General features: G+C 67.0%; 5 protein-coding genes across 5 annotated transcripts in view; 2 read left to right on the top strand and 3 right to left on the bottom strand.

Moving 5' to 3' along the window:
- Nucleotides 1-4,088, bottom strand: part of CHLNCDRAFT_48488 (hypothetical protein) — a gene marked incomplete at both ends in the record, with an annotated part of 7,276 nt that extends 3,188 nt beyond the window's left edge. Inside the window, 16 exons of the mRNA XM_005851220.1 lie at nt 47-168; nt 380-463; nt 660-694; nt 864-957; nt 1,090-1,226; nt 1,372-1,446; nt 2,035-2,064; nt 2,172-2,224; nt 2,354-2,414; nt 2,568-2,678; nt 2,831-2,909; nt 3,027-3,086; nt 3,161-3,243; nt 3,339-3,418; nt 3,767-3,852; nt 4,066-4,088. Coding sequence (XP_005851282.1) covers nt 47-168; nt 380-463; nt 660-694; nt 864-957; nt 1,090-1,226; nt 1,372-1,446; nt 2,035-2,064; nt 2,172-2,224; nt 2,354-2,414; nt 2,568-2,678; nt 2,831-2,909; nt 3,027-3,086; nt 3,161-3,243; nt 3,339-3,418; nt 3,767-3,852; nt 4,066-4,088 — 1,213 coding nt within the window. The remainder of the gene's footprint in view (nt 1-46; nt 169-379; nt 464-659; nt 695-863; nt 958-1,089; nt 1,227-1,371; nt 1,447-2,034; nt 2,065-2,171; nt 2,225-2,353; nt 2,415-2,567; nt 2,679-2,830; nt 2,910-3,026; nt 3,087-3,160; nt 3,244-3,338; nt 3,419-3,766; nt 3,853-4,065) is intronic.
- Nucleotides 4,089-5,302: 1,214 nt separating this feature from the next.
- On the top strand, nt 5,303-7,403 carry CHLNCDRAFT_18967 (hypothetical protein; the record flags this gene model as incomplete). The annotated part of the gene is made up of 7 exons (XM_005851512.1): nt 5,303-5,656; nt 5,785-5,931; nt 6,044-6,149; nt 6,284-6,411; nt 6,579-6,668; nt 6,864-7,043; nt 7,191-7,403. The coding sequence occupies 7 exons, from the start codon at nt 5,303-5,305 to the stop codon at nt 7,401-7,403; spliced, it is 1,218 nt and encodes a 405-aa protein (XP_005851574.1).
- A 313-nt stretch (nt 7,404-7,716) lies between these two features.
- CHLNCDRAFT_138071 (hypothetical protein) lies at nt 7,717-11,659 on the bottom strand (the record flags this gene model as incomplete). The annotated part of the gene is made up of 13 exons (XM_005851219.1): nt 7,717-7,866; nt 8,059-8,241; nt 8,374-8,434; nt 8,556-8,671; nt 8,782-8,850; nt 9,031-9,186; nt 9,358-9,480; nt 9,583-10,026; nt 10,210-10,291; nt 10,368-10,419; nt 10,524-10,791; nt 11,236-11,304; nt 11,573-11,659. The coding sequence occupies 13 exons, from the start codon at nt 11,657-11,659 to the stop codon at nt 7,717-7,719; spliced, it is 1,860 nt and encodes a 619-aa protein (XP_005851281.1).
- Nucleotides 11,660-11,994: 335 nt separating this feature from the next.
- CHLNCDRAFT_50028 (hypothetical protein) lies at nt 11,995-15,097 on the bottom strand (the record flags this gene model as incomplete). Its single annotated transcript, XM_005851218.1, has 10 exons — nt 11,995-12,509; nt 12,669-12,836; nt 12,928-13,045; nt 13,148-13,298; nt 13,446-13,563; nt 13,718-13,839; nt 14,066-14,213; nt 14,363-14,534; nt 14,678-14,787; nt 14,932-15,097. The coding sequence occupies 10 exons, from the start codon at nt 15,095-15,097 to the stop codon at nt 11,995-11,997; spliced, it is 1,788 nt and encodes a 595-aa protein (XP_005851280.1).
- Nucleotides 15,098-15,351: 254 nt separating this feature from the next.
- The window catches only part of CHLNCDRAFT_138069 (expressed protein), a gene marked incomplete at both ends in the record, with an annotated part of 6,374 nt that continues 4,934 nt past the window's right edge, over nt 15,352-16,791 (top strand). The window contains 4 exons of the mRNA XM_005851511.1: nt 15,352-15,537; nt 15,732-15,921; nt 16,112-16,363; nt 16,521-16,709. Coding sequence (XP_005851573.1) covers nt 15,352-15,537; nt 15,732-15,921; nt 16,112-16,363; nt 16,521-16,709 — 817 coding nt within the window. The remainder of the gene's footprint in view (nt 15,538-15,731; nt 15,922-16,111; nt 16,364-16,520; nt 16,710-16,791) is intronic.

Raw genomic sequence — 16,791 nt, 5'->3', positions numbered from 1 at the left:
CCCGCCCCCCACCCCCACCACACACACACAACCACGCCGCCCCCACCTGGTACGTGGATGTGACGATGAAGTCTGCGTGGTTCACTGGCGATGAGGTCTGCGGTGAACTGGCAGCTGAAGTGGTACTTGTCCTCCAGCCGCTCCCAGTAGATGTCGGCATCCTCGTACCTGGGAGGCAGCAGGGCGTGGGTGGCGTGGGTGTGGTGGTGTGTGGAGAGGGATGTGGGGGGGTCGCTGTGCTGGTTTGGAAGGGGCGTGTGATGTGCGCCGGCGCCTGCGGCCGGAGCGAGCCTCCTTTTCCTGCTGCAACACCTGCACCCCTGCAGCCCTGCCACACCACACGGCCACACAGGTGCAGCCAGCGCAGCCCCCGCCTCACTTGGTCTTCTCCAGGGCGTGGGCGATGTTGCACTGCGTCACATTCATGCGGTGGCTCATCAGCGTGGCCACCAGGTTGCCGTCGCTGCAGGGAAGAAAGGGCGGCGCAGGCAAGGCGCATGATTGCTCCGCAATCAGCCAGCCACAGGGGCAAGCAGATGCGGCCCCAAAGCAGCCACAGGGAGGCTTGGCGCGCCACAGGAGACGCAGTCGCAGCTGGCCAGCCAAACGGGAGTGCCCCGCCGCCAGCTCCCCGCAGATTCCTCGCCCGGCCCACCCACCTATAGTTGCCGATGATGAAGTCAGGCTTGCCGCCCTGCCGAGGAAGCAAAGACCGGTTAGCAACGACAGCTGTGACAGCAGATGCTGGGGAGCAGGGGCCCGGAGTGACCTCATTCAGCCACAGAGGCTGCTCCCAGCAGGAAGCACATAGGAATGTCGGGGCTGCGGTTGCCACCCACCCAACGCCTACCCAGCCCACCCACCATCTCAGCCAGGATCTCCTTGGTGGCGTCGATCGTGAAGCGCTCCAGGTAGGGCCACAGGTCGAAGCGGGACACCCACTTGTTCAGCACGCGACTGCGGGGAGGCGGGCGGGCACAGGGGACGGCCGGCATGAGGGGGAGGCTAGCAGCATGCAGGGGAGGGTGCCAGGCGGGCGGGGCAGGTTGAGCAGCGGGCGCAGGCGCCCCTCCTCCCCCCGCCCCTCACCCCTCTCTGTCGCGGAAGGGCACGCGCAGGATGCGCGCGTTTTGGCAGCCGCTGATGGGCTCCAGCCGCTCGTTGCACGAGGTGCCGTGGGCATCTGGGATCAGGCGGGTCAGCACCACAATGTCGGCACACACATTCTGCGCGGATGATGCAGGCGGGGGGTGGGGAGCAGGGGTGCGCTGGGAGCAGAGGAGGCACGGGCGGCTCCAGATGAATGGCCAGCGCTGCCGGGCATTGTGAAGCAGGCAGCGAGTGACGGCAGCCGTGGCGGCCATGACCCACCTTGAGCCCCGCATCCTCCAGCCGCTGCTGCATCTCCCGCTCCAGAGCCCGCACCTGGTCCAGGATGTAGACCACCTGCGGGCATGTGGCGTGCGTGTGGTGGTGGTCGTGGTGTGTGGTGATGTAGTGGTGGTGGTGGTTGTGTGGTGGTTGTGTGGACGTGTGGGAGGACAGGGGCAGAAGCAGGCTTGGCAGGGGAGAGAGCGAGTTGCTGTAGGCGACGGGCGCGGCGCCGGGATGCAGCGCGGGCCCGGGGAGGCCAGCACCCTCGGCAGCACCAATGGTGGGCAGGTGCGGGTGCACGGGGTTCGAGGTGAGCGGCAGCGGCGGCAGCAGAAGCAGCGGCAGCCTGGAAAGTGAGTGGGCATGGGGGGTCGCCTCACCACCCCCGGCAGGTGGGGTCGGCCCCGCTCCGTGAAGCGTGTGGGGTTGTATTCAGAGTGACCGGAGTCCTGCCGGTGCCAGGGAGGGGCCATGGAAACAGCGCGCTGCCACGGATTGGTGCAGGCAAACAGCATCGCACTCCTGCCGGTTTCCCGTTCTAACCGCGTGGCGCACTTCATAGCCCACCCACTCCCCTTGGCAGCACACTGACAGGGACCGCTGCCGGCCGCGGTGGCAGCAGTGGGCGCTGCACCGGCTGGCGCCCCGCGCTCTTCGCACCTGGCCGCCCGTGTCTGGCATGCCCAGCACCTGCATTGCATTATAACAGAACAGAACAGTGCATCAGCCACATCGCCAACTGAGCTGCTGCCTGCTGCAGGTGCCTGTTGCAATGGACAATGCAAACTGTTGCGCACATTGGTTTGCCCAAAGTAGCCGTGAGGCGACAGAATGACGACCTGCACGGCAGCTTAATGGCAATGCACAGCGTGCTCAGCGCACAGGTACGGCACGGAAACAATGTGCACGTAGGCTGGCGGCTCCAGCACCCGCCAGCTGATGGGATGGCGCCCCAATGAAGCGGCCCTGGCTGCTGTACGTGCCTTGAACATGAGCGGCAGGCGGCCCAGGAACTTCTCCAGCGTGTCGGCATCAGGCGCCTGCGCCCAGGTAGTTGATGGGAGGTGTGGGCGGGTTCAGGGCGGGGGGCAGGGCAATGGGATGGGCGCTGCCTGCTCCCGTGCCGCCTGCCCAAGCCCACCGGCAGCTGGGCAACCATGCCCAAGCCCAGCCAGCCACCCAGGCAGGCCCACCTGAACAATGTCCAGCAGCAGCTGGAAGGACTCGCGCACGCGCCCCACGGTGTTGCCCCAGCCGGGCAGGAAGCCCAGCTCATCAATGCCCGCCACCGCACCGATTGGCTCCTGCGAGTGGTAAGGGGGTGAGGCTTGCCAGGAAAATGGGGGCGTGCTCAGGGCAGCCAGCCGGGCAGGTGGCCCAGTGGGGCTGGCCACAGGCAGCGGCGCAGCAGCAGTGACCACACACAGACAGAAGGCAGCGGCCCCGCCTCTCCTACCTCATCCTCGTGCTTCTCCAGCAGCCTGTCGGCGCGCAGCAGCGCGTGGCGCAGCCTCTGCACGCTGTTCACTCGCTTGCTGCAGGTGGGGCAGCGCCAGGGCACCGCCAGCGCGCGCAGGTCAACTCTTCGAGACCTGATGGGTCACAGATGTGACATCGAGCGACAGCTCACGGCCCCCTTCCTGGCAGCTCACCTGAGCAGCAGCATCTCGCCGTTGTGCTTGAACTCGCGAAGAAAGTCGAGCATCAGCTGGCTGCAGGCCAGAGGGAAAGCAGACATCAGCAGGCGGGGACGCCACCAGCGTTAGGTTGATTGCTGGCGGCGCACCTGCCCTCTGCGTTGGCGTTGGGCGAGAAGAGCTTGGCCGAGAGGGTCTTGTTCAGGAATGAGACGCCGTTGCCGATGTGACTCTGCAGTCAGGCCGGGAGCGGGGCACTGAGTGCAGGACAGAGGGGGGGTATGCCCCTGCAGGGAGCCTCCTAAACGCAAAAACACGCATGCCCACCTGCAGGCTGATCTTGGGCTGATGGGCGCTGAAGGGCTTCAGGTCCAGCTCCAGTACAAAAGGGTCGTAGCCGTGGCGGTCTGCATGGCGGCAGGCGGGCGCACGGGCAGACGCCAGGCACAGCCAAGGCAGGGCACAGCAGCGGAATGGGTGGGCGGGGAGAGCGGTGGGCTGGCGGAACAGCAGGTGCCAGACAGGCAGCACAGAGGAAAGGGGCATGCATGGCTCCCAACCACAGAATGTGTTCGCTACACAAGGGCACGGCACGTACCCGCCATCTCCCCTGCAGAAAGCAGTCGCAGGCAGGAGGGCACCCGCTCGGCGGGAAGCGCAGCAGCGCCTCAGCCACATAGCAGCTGGCGGGGGACCGTCAGCGGCATGGATACTGGGGAAGCCGAGCATGGGTACCGCCGACTGCCAGTACACACCTGTCTCCATGGGCACCAGCTTCTCCTTGAATGCCAGGTAGTGTGCCGCCGTCATCTCCTCCACCCGCATGTCATCCACGCTAATGCTGCGGGGCGCGAGGCAGGCAGGCAGGCAGGGTGCACAGGCGCAATGATGCCACGGCGGCAATGGCATGGACAAGAGCAGCGAGAAGCATGCTGGGCTGCGCGACCAGGCCCCACCGCGCCCAGGCCCACACGGTTGCCACACGGTCCGCTGCAGACGCTCCTCCTCAGGCCTCGCTCCCTCCCTGCCCCCCCACACCATCCAGCCGCCTCACCGCATGTAGTACCACTCTCCCATCGTTGGCCGCAGCGCAAACGCCACGCGTGGCGCAATCACCACCGCCTCCTGCACCGTCCTCAGCATCAGCGCCAGCTCGGAGGTTTTGAGCGCCGGGTTGTTGCACTCCTCGCACACCGCCGCCAGCTCATCCAGGATCACGTGCGGCAGCAGGATGGGCTTCTCCCCCTTGCCTTTGGCCAGGCACCTGCGCAGCATTGCGAGCGGCGGCGGCGGGAGCAGGCGGCATGTTGCGAAGAGGCATGGCCAGCACGGGAGGGCTCCAATCCTGCCTTGGACCGGCCCCACGGCCCATTTGGACCATGTTGGGGAGGAGGCAAGGTGCAGGGGTTGGGGCCAGGGCCAGGGAGGAGGGGAGGCAGCGGCGGCCGGGCGCTGCAAGGCCTTTGGTGCGCGCGCCGCGGCACCCCCAAGGCGCTGTGCACAGGCTCTTGGCGTCGCTGTGGGCTCGGAGAGCAGGCCAGACGCCCCGCGTGGCTCAGCAACGTTTGGGTTTGCACGCCAGGGTTCCGGCACCAGACGTTAACCCCACCAGACCCCCGCCCCCTGTGCCCGTCGCCATCAACTCACCGCGAAAATAGCAGCACCAGCTCGTTCCTGGCGTGTTGGAGGCCCGATTTCAGGATGTCGGTGGGGGTGCCCCCTGCAAAGCTGATCGATCTTGTCAACGTACGGGGCGTGATCGTTCCCCGGGGGCTCGCCAGGAAAGGCTGAGAGCTGGGGCTGTCCCCAGTGTATGAGGCCATCACGGAGTCTGGGCAAGGGGGGCGAAGGGTTCTGAGATGCCTGAGTGGCGAGATGGGCGTGCCTTGCATCCAATTGAAGGAATAACGTGATTTCCGACAGATCTGGCCCACAGGGAAGCTTCTTGCCTGGCTGATTTGGCATAGCACGCAGCACGAGAGCCTCAAAACCCACACCTGCTGCAGCCATCACCTAAAGAGGTCAACATCCTCCAGACACCCAGACAGCAACGTCGCGTGCGCTACGCTCCGGTTTGACGCTCATCGCGCTTCTGGCTTCACCTGGGAGCCCTGATGCAGCCCACAGCCGCTCCGTGGGCCAGGAAGAATGAGGGGGGCGAGCCTCCAGGGGTGGCGGCCAGCGGTGGCGGCGCCGCGGCGCAGCCGCCCACGTCCAGACCGGGCGGAGCCGCGGCACCAGTGGCGCCCACCACCGCGCCCTGGATCAAGGCCGGCGACGCTGGGGCCCCAATGGCGCCCACCGCTGCGCCTTGGGCCAAGCCTGGCGTCGCCGGCCCCGGCTCCTCTGCCCCGCTGCCGGCCGTGAGCCGCGGCGAGCTGACAAAGGCGCCGTGGGCCGCCGTCAGCGGACCCGCGCTGACGGGGCGGCCCGTGGAGGCCGCGGTGCCGCGTGCCCAGCCTCGCCTGCCCTCCGTGCCCTCTGCCGACTTTTCGGGGCACGCGTTTGTGCCCGCCGCCAAGCGCATCCTCAGCACCGACCACCTCAAGCAGTTTCTGAGAAGCGATGTGGCCTGCGACCTGGTCTCCTTCATCCTGGCGCTCAACAAGGCGGTCAAGGGCAAGCAGCTGTCAGACCCGTGCGAGGTGGGCGGCCAGGGCTGCCTGCATGCTCGGCGTCACGGTGTGGGTGTGGATCGGGTCTGCAGCTGTGAAGGCGCCAGCCCCACCCCTGCCCCCTTGCCTCCCGCGCCGCCTGGCGCCTGCTGCTGCAGGAGTCGGAGGCGGTGCGGAAGCTGGTGGGGGTGCTGGACATGCTGTGGCGCTGGGTGGACGAGATCCCGGCGGCGGCGCACACCCTGCGGTACGGTAACCCGGCGTTCCGCACCTGGTCGCTCCAGATGACACAGCAGGCGCCGCAGGTGGGTGCGTGGCCGGCGTTTGTGTGGTTTGTTGGGTAGTGGGCGGTGAGGGCATCTCTTGGCATAGCAACTGCACGAAAGACGGGCGGCGCTCCACCCACCCTGCACGCAGCTGGTGGCGAGCGTGCTGCCGGCGGGGCTGCAGGCGGCGGCAGGGGAGCTGGCCGGCTACTTTGCAGACAGCTTTGGCAACGCCACGCGCATAGACTACGGCACCGGTGGGTGTTGATTTGTTGATGACGGCACCAGTATATCCGCTGCTCTGCAGGCACCAGTGCACTGGCTAGATCCAAGCTCCCCAGCACCTCGCCACAGCCAGCGACTCGCTGCCTGCCACCCTGCACATCTGCAGGCCACGAGACCACCTTCTGCGCGCTGCTGTACTGCCTGGCCAAGCTGGGAGTGGTGGGGGAGGGCGACGCGCAGGCGCTGGTCACCCGCGTGTTTGCTCGCTACCTGGAGCTCATGCGCAAGATACAGGTGGCGAGCGGGGGGGCGCTGCCGTGGCGCCAGGCTGGCCAGGCGCCGGGCCGGAGATCTGGGTATAGTGCCTCCCTGCTTGATCTGGTTTCGAGGTGCTCTCTCCCCTCGTGACTTGCTGCATCTTTCCCCTTGCGTGTACTCGTGGCCCTGGCCCCCTGCCGCAGACCACGTACTGGCTGGAGCCTGCGGGCAGCCACGGGGTGTGGGGCCTGGATGACTACCAGTTCCTGCCCTTTGTCTGGGGCTCGGCGCAGGTGGGGAGGGGTGAGGGCGCCTCACGCCAGGCGCAGGCATGCTTTCAGGCCCGGTTCGACAGGCCTGCTCAGCCTTGTTTGGTTGCCCCTCGCTGCCCCGGCCAACGCTACTTGGTGCCACCATTCACACGCCAACTCCTGCATCCCTGCCTCCCCTTCCCTCTTCTCCCTCCCTCTCTTCTCCCATCGGCGCAGCTGGTGGACCACCCCTTCATCAAGCCGTCGAGCATCCACAGCCGCGAGGTGCTGGAGGGGTATGCCTGCGAGTATCTGTACCTGGGGGCCATCAAGTTTGTGAAGCAGGTGAAGAAGGGGCCGCTGCAGGAGACCAGCCCCATGCTGGTGGACATCTCGGGCATACCCATGTGGTCCAAGGTAAGGCAGGGCAAGGCAGCCCAATGGCAGCTGCGGCAATCCATGATGTTCTGTGTTGCGTAGCGTAGTGGTCCCCGCTTCACTACTCGCAATGGCCGCACCCAGCCCACCGCCACCCCACCCTGCCCTCGGCCCCACACCCCGCAGGTGAACAGCGGCATGGTCAAGATGTACCAGGCCGAGGTGCTGGCCAAGTTCCCCATCATGCAGCACTTTCTGTTTGGCTCCCTCATAGACTTCAGCCCGGCCGCGCCGGCAGCAGCAGTGGACGCACCAGCCCCACAGCGTGCGCCGCCGGCAGCCGGCGCAGCAGGCGCGCCAGGCGTGCAGCCATCACCAGCCGCGGCGACGGGCACATAGCACGGCAGCAGCAACAGGAGGGTGAGTCTCGTGGGAGGCAACGAGCAGCCGCGGTTACATGTTTTTGTACATTTCTACATGATTGCTTGTTGTGACTAGCCAGTTTCCCCCAGCCAGTTTACCCCACGATAAAAGAATAATAAAACAATCCTCAATGCCAAGTCCTTCACCATACTGTTGGCATAAGTTAGCGTCGTGCTTGGATCAATATTAAATGCCCGCCCCTCCCCCCCGGGGCTGCTGCTCGTGCTTCCTCCCTTCCCTGGTGACAAGGTGTTGCCACCGCTGCTCAACTGCCCTGCGGCAGTGGGCCTCAGCAGTCGGTGCGCGCCGCGCACTGGCAGCTGGGGGAGAAGCCCTTGGAGGTGCAGCAGGAGGCCAGGGGGATGGGGTTGCCGTTGAGGGTGGCAGACCACTTCCACCCGTCCCACTCGCTGGCAAACTTGCCCTGAGGGTCCAGCTCCTGCAGCAGGCAGGGCGGCCATCTCCCGAGGGGCAGCTGAGAAGGAGCACGGGGTGCCCCACAGTCCGCGCACGCGCCGTGCATGCAAGCCGCCTGCCATGTGCAGATGCAGCCATGCTCCCTGTTCAAACTCACTTACCCTGTCTTGGGCACCACCACCACACCACCACACAGAGCCACCCACACACCCACCTGTACGGCGCAGCCAAAGGAGCACCAGGTGGACGGGTACTCAATGCTGCCCTTGAAGCACTTGGCGTGCTGCGGCCAGCCGGCCTTGCCCCAGTGCAGGCGCGCGCCGCAGCGCTGGCGGAAGAGCTGCATGATGCGCTGGAACTGGTCGTTGGGGCGCCCGCTGCTGCGGCTCACATAGTCCTGCAGGGCGGCGGGCAGGGGGTCGAGCAGCCGCATGTTAGAATGGAGCGGCTGGGTCGGATGGGGCGACGCGATGCACACTGGCAGGCCCAGGAGATGCCCCATGTCTTGGCCCCGATCGCGCCCTCTCACCTCCATGTTCACATACATGGCAGGCCCATCGGTGGTGGGCGATAGGTAAAAGTCCTCCTCCCTGCGCACGCATACAGATGGGCAGCAGCATCACGCAGACTGCAGTGGTGCTGCATGTTTAAAGAGCAGGTGCCTGAGAACCGAGAGGCCCCACCCCTCCCCCGCATCAGCCTCGCGCTCACGTGACAAAGCGCACGAGGAAGGGGGTCCTGGCCCCGTCCCACAGCTTGGCGTCGCCATAGACCTCCTTGCCCACCTCCATCAGGCAGCTGCCGGCCCTGCTGATGGGCACGGCCACCTGCGCAAGAGGTCCGGGCGGGGAGCAGGGGTGGCTGGGAGTGCTGGTGCAGGCTGGGAACAGCAGCCAGGAGGTTGCGTGTTCGGCAGCAGCTGCGATGCATGGCTGACCTCGTATTGGTCGTAGGGTGCAAAGGTGGAGGTGACCTGGGTCTCCGACTCGGCCATGGACAGGAAGGCCTGCGGGCACCCGCCAGCAAGGCGTGCACACGGCAACACCTCAGCTCAGCCCGGCCCGTCACTTTCCCTGCCTCCTGCAGCTGGCGCTCTTCACACCAACACGCTATGCCTGCACAGCGGGGCCGCCGCGGAGAGACCTGCACGCCTCCCTCTAGTCCACCTCCGCTGCCTTCCCCTCACCTTGCGCGACTCGAAGGTGCCGGCAGCCACTTTGTTGCGCAGCTGGGTGACATACAGGTTGGACCAGAACCGCGAGTTGAGAGCCATGCGGGAGTTGGCCGCCACCGCCCTCTTCTCCACCTGGGCATACACATCGTCCTCGGGGCCGCTCATGGCCTGCAGGGGTGCACGACATGGCGTGGCCACCCGCCCCCAAGGACAAGATGCACGAGAGGGTACAGGCAAGGTAGCCAAGCGGGGAAGCGGCAGTACAGTCCCAATGATGCACCAAAAGCGGAGCCGGGCGGATGGTTCCAGCCCCGCGCCAGGCAGCTTGCGTGCCTTGACCACGGGCTCGCTGGCGGGGAAGGCGTTGAGCAGCACAGCCAGCGGCTCGTGGTCCAGGTGCTCGTAGTCGGTGCGCTGCACAGAGGCGGTGGGCAGGGCCCAGAACGCCTGCGTCTCATCTACCTGCAGCAGGTGGATGGGCAGGGGGACAGCCAGCTAATCGATGAGCACCATGCCATGCAGGGCCAGCCGCCCCAAGCTTTATCCACCCAGCCACCAGCCAACCGCCAGCCAGCCAGCACTGCTGGCAGCTGATGCCGGTAGGCTTGCCTGGAACAGCGCGCGCCGCATGCCGTCCACGTCGTTGGCCTGCTTGGCGGCATTGTACGCCTCCTGCGTCTCCAGCACCTGCGCCGCAAAGTCCTGGAACGACAGCTCCTGCACCAGCGGGTAGCGCGGCAAGGGTGGGCATGCGTCTGATGCCGAGGGCGGCTTGTCGCCGGCCACACTGCCGACTGACAGCCAGGGTGAAGGCCCCAGCTCCAGCTGCATCTTACGCGCCTGCAGCCTGCGCTGGACCGCCTGCTGCGGTTTGATCTTTAGGGTGACCTCGGTGACGATGCCCAGGCGGCCCACGCTGACGCCCGCCGCCATGAAGAGGTGGGGGTTGGACTTGGGCGACAGCTCCAGCATCGTGCCGTTAGCAAGCACCAGCTTCAGGCGGCGCAGCTGCAAGGCAGGAGGCCAGGGGAGCAGGGTAAGCACAGGGCAGCAAGAAGGGAAACGCTTGGTCCTGCCCATCCCTGCATCCACGCATACGCATCTCCAAGCCGACGCAGCGCGTGGCGCATGACGCAGCGAAGCGAGCGATGATGCAGCGCACCTCCACCACCACCACCACCACCAGCGCACCTGTGCCGCAAGGCTCGCATACTTCATAGAAGAGCCATGTGTAGCGGTAACGACGGCCCCACCAATGGTCTGGTCCAAAAACCTGCGGGTGAGTGGGACCAGGCCATCAGCGCGGCCCAGCCGGCACGCAGGCCAGGCCACTGGGCCGCGGCACTCACCATGAGAACGCGGGTAAGGTCCAGCCAGAGCGCTGCTTCCAATACTTGTAGTCTGCGGGCGCGGGCGGCAGTATGGAACCGAGATGGACCTGGGGACGTCCTTCCAGGAGCGAGCCAGCCATGCACGGCACCGCCGCCACCGGCACATGCGCTCACCAGACAGGTAGTCCAGCAGGGCGCGCTGCGTGATGCCTGCCGCCACCGTCACCTCCTCGTCCAGCTCGTTCACCTGGATGGGGAAGCCGGCGGGCACCTGCTTGCCCACCCACTGTTGCGGGTCCACCGGCGCCGCCATGAAGTCCAGCACCGCCTGCTGCTCGGTGGTGACGATGTTGACGGCGCGGCTGTCGTTGCCGGCGCAAAACTGCTCCCTCCACCAGCTGTGGCCCACGCCGGAGGCCTTGACCTGCGGGAACATGGCCACCTGCGGGCCAGGCAGCAAGGTGGGAGGGCTGGCACGACTCGGGGGGAGGCAGCCAGGTGTTACAGTCACCCCGCTATGATAGGCCGCATGAGCAGACCTTGGGCAGGGGGCACACGTGATCAAGGGGCATCAAGAGAGGGGGTGGACCATGGAGCACCCTCCCCATGGCTCCGACCACCCTCCCCCCAGCTGAGCGTCCCAGGGTCACCCCACCCTGGCCCCGCTCCCCGTCCTGCCGGACACGCAACCCCCACAACGTGGTGGGGGGCGTGGGGATCCTTAGCAGCTTAGGCCTGCCAGGCCGCCGGGTGCCGATGCTGGTGCGGGCTCCCGGCGGCAGGCAGCGCCGCCGCCGGGCACTCAAATGGCATGGGGCACACGGGCAGGCACACGAGTGCAGAGCGACGCAGTGGTGTTTCGTGGGGCCCTGCCCTTGAAGCTCACCATGGCCTGCAGCTCCTCCACGGTGCTGGGGCGCCCCACCTTCACCACATCAGCGCACTCGAAGAAACCCTGCGTTCCAGGCAACGGGGCGCACTGGTGGTTGGGGGTGAATCTCAGGCGAGCGGAATCGGGCGCCGGAATGGGCACGCCTCTGCTTGAGGCTTGCCTGGAAGTTTGCCAGCTCGAAGGGGAGGCCACACGCGCCGTGGGAGGCGTCCGGGCCCATTCTGCATGCATGTAAGGAAACATAAAGCAGATAAGCGTGCCTTGAGGATGCAGCAGCAGCAGCGACGGCGCAGCGGCGATGGCGCTGCCGGCCGCCGCCAGGTTCGAGGACCTGCCTGCACTTGTAGTTGGTTCCCTGGGCCAGCGCGGCGCCCGCCAGCATCAACACTGTGGTGGCCGCAGCCAGCAGGCGCCCCATCGTGGTCGGTCGAGAGCGCGCTAGTGGACCACCCTCGATGCCGTCACCTCGAGCTCTGAACAACGACAGCACGCCCTAGAAGTGATCGAAGGGACAAGAAGACAATCGAAGGCGACGCGGGTTGGCCTCGGCGGTTCCCACCTTGGTCCTTCCAAGAGCCTTTCCACCCAGATGATGGTGCCTCCCCCTCTTCTGGAACCAAGCCTCTGCCTCCCTGTTGCGACAACATTCAATCCCAAATGAGACGCTCACTCACATTGTGCTTAAACCTTCTGTTTCATTGCAACATGCAAGCGGGCAGCGCCCGCCCGCCGCCCTCCTGAGCGACGTCGGCGTCAGCCGTCCCCACTCTCTTCCGAAGGCATGGCAACAGGGTGGGAGTCTAGCAACGGCACCAGGAGCATCGCCTCCTGCGCTTCCCCTGGATCTCTACTGCTGCCGCCAGTGCCGGCGTCTGCCTGTGGCATCCCTGCCTCTGCTGCTTCGTCTGCGTCCACCTCCGCTGCCACTGCCGCTGCCAGGCCGCCGTCGCCGCCGCCGCCGATGCTGACGCCCCCACGGTCGCTGCCCCACACCAGGTAGGCCGCGCACAAACCGCCCGCCGCCAACAGCGCCAGCCCTGCCGCCACCGGCTGCGCATACAACCGCAGCGCACGCTGCACGGCACGAGCGCGCAGCAGCGGGCGGAACTGCTGCAGCTGCGTGGGTGTGGCGCTGCTGGCCAGCTCCGCCCAGAAGATGGGCAGGACGGTGTCGCGCAGCGCGGGGTCCACCCTGCGCCACCTGCTGCCGAACCAGCTGCTCATCATCAGGCGCTTGGCGGCGCGCAGCGTGATGCCGGTGTTGGGCTCTGCAGGGCGGCCAGCGGCGCGGCCGGGGACAGGAGCATGGGTCGATTGGGGGCCGGATGCTGGGCATGGCGCGACCGGCCAAGCCACACATGCACAGGGGGGCACAGGAAGCAGGTTGGTCTGCCCGTATCCCCCCCATCCATAAAAGCCTCACTCACCGACGTCGACAAAGAGGTCGTGGGCCTGTGGGTCGCAGGCCAGCCCCTCCACACCCTCCGCCAGCGCGGGGTCGGCATCGCAGAAGTGCGGGTAGGACAGGAAGATGGGAGGACCCGGCTTGCCGGCCCGCCCGCCCGGCCCGGCTGCAGGCCAGCCACAGACCCGATCTGTGAGTTGCACGGCAGGCATGCGGCGAGATGGGCGGGCGGCGGCACCAGCCCCGCAGCTGTGGCACCCACCCTGTGGCCGACTGCTCACCGGCGGTGGGGGATGTGACGTTCATGAGGCCGCGTATGGTCTGGAAGAAGCGAGGGTCGGGGTTGCCCTGGGCAGGGTCGGCTCGCAGGCGCAGGAGCGGGATGCCCTCCAGCCTGACCTGCAGCAGCAGCAGCGAGTGCAGGGGACCCATGGCCTAATCAGGGAAAGGTGCTGCTGCGCTGGGATGTGGCGTCAGGTGTCAGAGGCAGTAGCATACGACCAGCGGCTGCAGCATGCTGGGCGTCAGGGGCAGTAGCGTGCAGCTGTTGGGCGTGTTGCCGTGTCGTGCCTGCTCCTCTGCCACCAGCTTGGCGGCGCGGTACAGCTCGCCCACCCACACCTCCACGCTGTCGTTGATCGCCAGCCCTGGCCTGCACGCAGGGTGGTGCAGTGGTTTCAGTGGTGCAGGCAGTGACTCAGCAGCCACAAACGAATGGGGCCCCGCTACCAGCCGGCTGCAGCAGGTACAGGCTGGCACGCGTTGACAGCCCACCAGCCCGCATCAGCCGCGGCCCGACCTGAACTGGAAAGCGTCGGTCCCCCGCACCGCCTCCACATGCGGCGGGTTCCATGAGGTGACCAGCCTCACATCCTCCCACTCCTGGTACTGCCACACATCCTCCACACGCTCCAGGCCTGCAGGGACACACAGCGCTTCGCAATCACATGGAGGGCATGGTCGGCGTGCCATGTGCGGGCCGAGGCAGCTGCAGATGGCTTGCTGGCGCCAGCACCTTGACCCCAAAACGATGGGGACATCCTCTTGCGTGGCAGCCCCACCGGAGCCCACCTGTGTTGGCCTGCGTGGGCCAGTCCAGGGCCGCTTCCTCCGGGGAGCTCATGTTCCAGGCCAGGCGGAAGCGCGGGTTGATGCTGGGCGCAAACACCGCCAGCTTGCGAAGCAGGGGGTCGCTGCAGAGAGGGCGGGCAGGAGGGGCAGGACCGCACCAGGCTGTGTGTCAGCAGCCATCAGGAGCTGATGATGAGTGCCGCCGTGGAACATCGGCCCCAAGCGCCGCACCCAAGCACACAAAGCATAGACACTGCCAGGCCGTAAGGCATGCCAGCAATGGCAGCAGCGGCGCGGCGGCACCAGGCCCCCGCCTCCACCAAGGATCCCCCGGTTGAGCGCACTCACTCGTAGCCCCACAGCAGCTCCCCGGCGGTGCGCGTGGTGAACAGGCCCTGCACGCGCGGGTCGCCCATGCGCTCCACCCACGTCGCCAGCAGCTCCAGCAGGGACGAGCCCTTCCACGCGGGCAGCGACTGGATGTACTCCAGAGCGCCTGCGGGAGGGTGAGGGCAGCTATCGTGGCAGGGCGCCAGGCTGGGAGGATGCAGGGTTGTCTGTGGGGTCATGCGCTGCTTGCGGACGGAAGCGGCAGGGCGTGCGGGCTGCCTGCTCACTGGCCCGGCTGCCGCATGGGCCACGCACCCAGCAGGGGCAGGTTGAGGGTGGTGATGGGGTCGTCCTGAGTGCCGTTGCTGAGGTGCGGCTGGAAGAGGTGGTAGCGGTACTCGCTCCACCGCACCGCGGCGCCGCCGTCCACCCACTGGACGCCCTGCTTGATGCGCACCATCTGGTAGGTGTAGGGCCCCACCTCTTGCTGCAGGGGTAGGCAGGGGCGTCGGGCAAGCGGGCGTAGGCAAGCAGGCAGCCTCAAAACACAGGAGCAGCAGCCCCGCCCAGTGCTGCTGCTGGCTCCGTGTATGTAGCTTCCCTGCCGCCGCCGCCGCCGCAGGCACTCACCAGCGCAGGCTTGGCCCCCTGCCGCACGTCTGGCAGGTTGGTTATGTTGAAGAAGCGGTAGCGAGCATACACGGGTGGGTCCGTGGGACTTAAGTCGCCCCGGAAGCGTGCTGCTAGGCAGGCAGCGGTGAGGCGGGTGGCAGGCGGCTCAGCCATCCGGCAGGTGCAGGGCTGCGTGCTGTTGATTGATAGGCGCCCAGAAAATGGGCGCTGGCGGACAGGCGGCGGTGGCGCCGTCGCCGCCCCAACCCTACCTGCAACCGACTCGGGGCTGTCGGGCTGCCACACGATCTGCTGGCAGATGCCTGACACCACTCGGGCCTCAATCCGCTCGGACGTCGGCCGAGCTGCCAGAGCGAGCAGCACGGCCAGCCCAAGGGCCAGGCCGCTGGCTGCCAGCCACAGCAGGCCTCGGTTCATTGCTGCATTTGCGAGGTTTTTTAGGGCGCTCGAGCCTAAACAGCTGCCTGTGTGTACTTCTGTACCGTCGCGCCCCCGATGGCACCTCTTTGCAGGGGCCACAGCGCCGCATCACGGAACCAACGAAAGCCACTCGGTTGCAGCAGGCAGGCAAAGGTATTGGCGCCACCCTCGCAAATTGATCGGCGTGGGTGCAGCGGTAATGCAGGCGCTGCAGGCCCCCCCTGCAAACTAGGAGATAGAAACACAGCGTCATGTCTTCCTACGGCCTGAGCGGCTGGCCTGGGGCCGGCAATGGCAGCACGGGCTCCCTGGGCAGGTCCAGCACGCGGTTTGTGCCCCATGACTTCCGCTACAACGGTCGCGTGGCGATGGCGCTGCTCCCCAGCCTCGTCGTGCTGGCGGGGTTCGGCGGCAACGCCGTGTCGGCGGCCCTGGCGGTGAGCCTGACCGCCTTGGTTTCTGCCTGCGTATTGGGCTGTGCTGCCGCAGGGAAATTGCCAGGCACATTGCCACAGCCACCTGTGACCTGGGTGCCGCTGCCGCCGCTGCACTGTTGGTGCCGCTGCGCTCTTGCCGAGCGTGCCGCCCAGCGCCGTGCACCACCCACACCTCTGCCCCGCCGTCTCCGCAGGTCGGCCTGATGGCCACCTACATCCTGGACGCCCTGCGGTACAAGGAGGGCGCCTTCATGGCCTCCTGGCTCACCATGGGCGCCGCCAACCTGGCCATGATCTTCTCCACGCTGCTTCTCAAGAGCGAGGCATCCATCCCGCTCACCCTCCTCATCTTTGTGCTCAACGGCATGTCACTGTTCCTGGCGGGTGAGGTCCTTGGGGGTGGTGGTGGTCACCAAGAGGTGGTGAAGTGGGTGGGGTAGCGGTGCGTTTGCATGTGTTGGGGCTGTGGGGAGGGCTTCAGACTGGACCGCCGAGCCGCGTGCCGCCCTCAGGCTGGCGCACCCGCAGCTGACGCCCGTCCCGCCTCCCCCTGCTCCCCCCGCTCCCCCTGCAGGCCTGTGGGCATCGCTGCAGTTCCGCTTTGTGCAGCTGCAGTACCCGGGGGTGGTGATTGCGTTTGAGAAGATGCTGATCGCGGGGTGCCTGCCCGTGGCGGCGGCGGTGCAGACGTGGGGCATGGTGTCGGGGGTGGGCATGAGCAACTCCGCTTTCTTCCTGGCGGGCCTGCTCTGCGCCCTCTACTACTTCTTCGGCCTGCCCCTGCCCTCCTCCTTCCACCTGGGAACCAAGCCCAAGATCGCCACGGGTGAGCGGCGGAGGTAGAGGGCGCAGCGGTGGGATGATGGCTGGCAGCACAGCGGGGCCCCGGCTCGGCTCTGCTGGCGCCGTGAGGCGGCCATGGCACGGCCCTGCCCGCCCCGCCCGACCCTCCCCCGGCCCCTGCCCTCCCCCTTGCCCCACAGGCGGCGCCAGGCCCAAGACCCACACGCTGCAGGACTCTGCCGACGGATTTGCCGCCTTTGTGCTGGTCACCACGCTGCCCGTGGCCGTCTACCTGGCCACCCACTGGGCCGTCATCTTCCAGTGGGTGCACCTGTGGAGCGTGCTGCTGCTGGCGTCGGGACCCCTCGTCTTCGTGACCAGCCTCAAAGGTGGGCGGGTGGGCGCGCAGGCAGGCGGGGGGCTTGGACAAAGGCAGCAAGGTGGGGCGGGCGGGGTGTTGGGCCGGCCGGG

This window comes from Chlorella variabilis, assembly GCF_000147415.1.
Source record: "Chlorella variabilis unplaced genomic scaffold CHLNCscaffold_2, whole genome shotgun sequence".
Lineage (NCBI taxonomy): Eukaryota > Viridiplantae > Chlorophyta > Trebouxiophyceae > Chlorellales > Chlorellaceae > Chlorella > Chlorella variabilis.
This window is presented reverse-complemented; position numbering and strand designations above follow the sequence as displayed.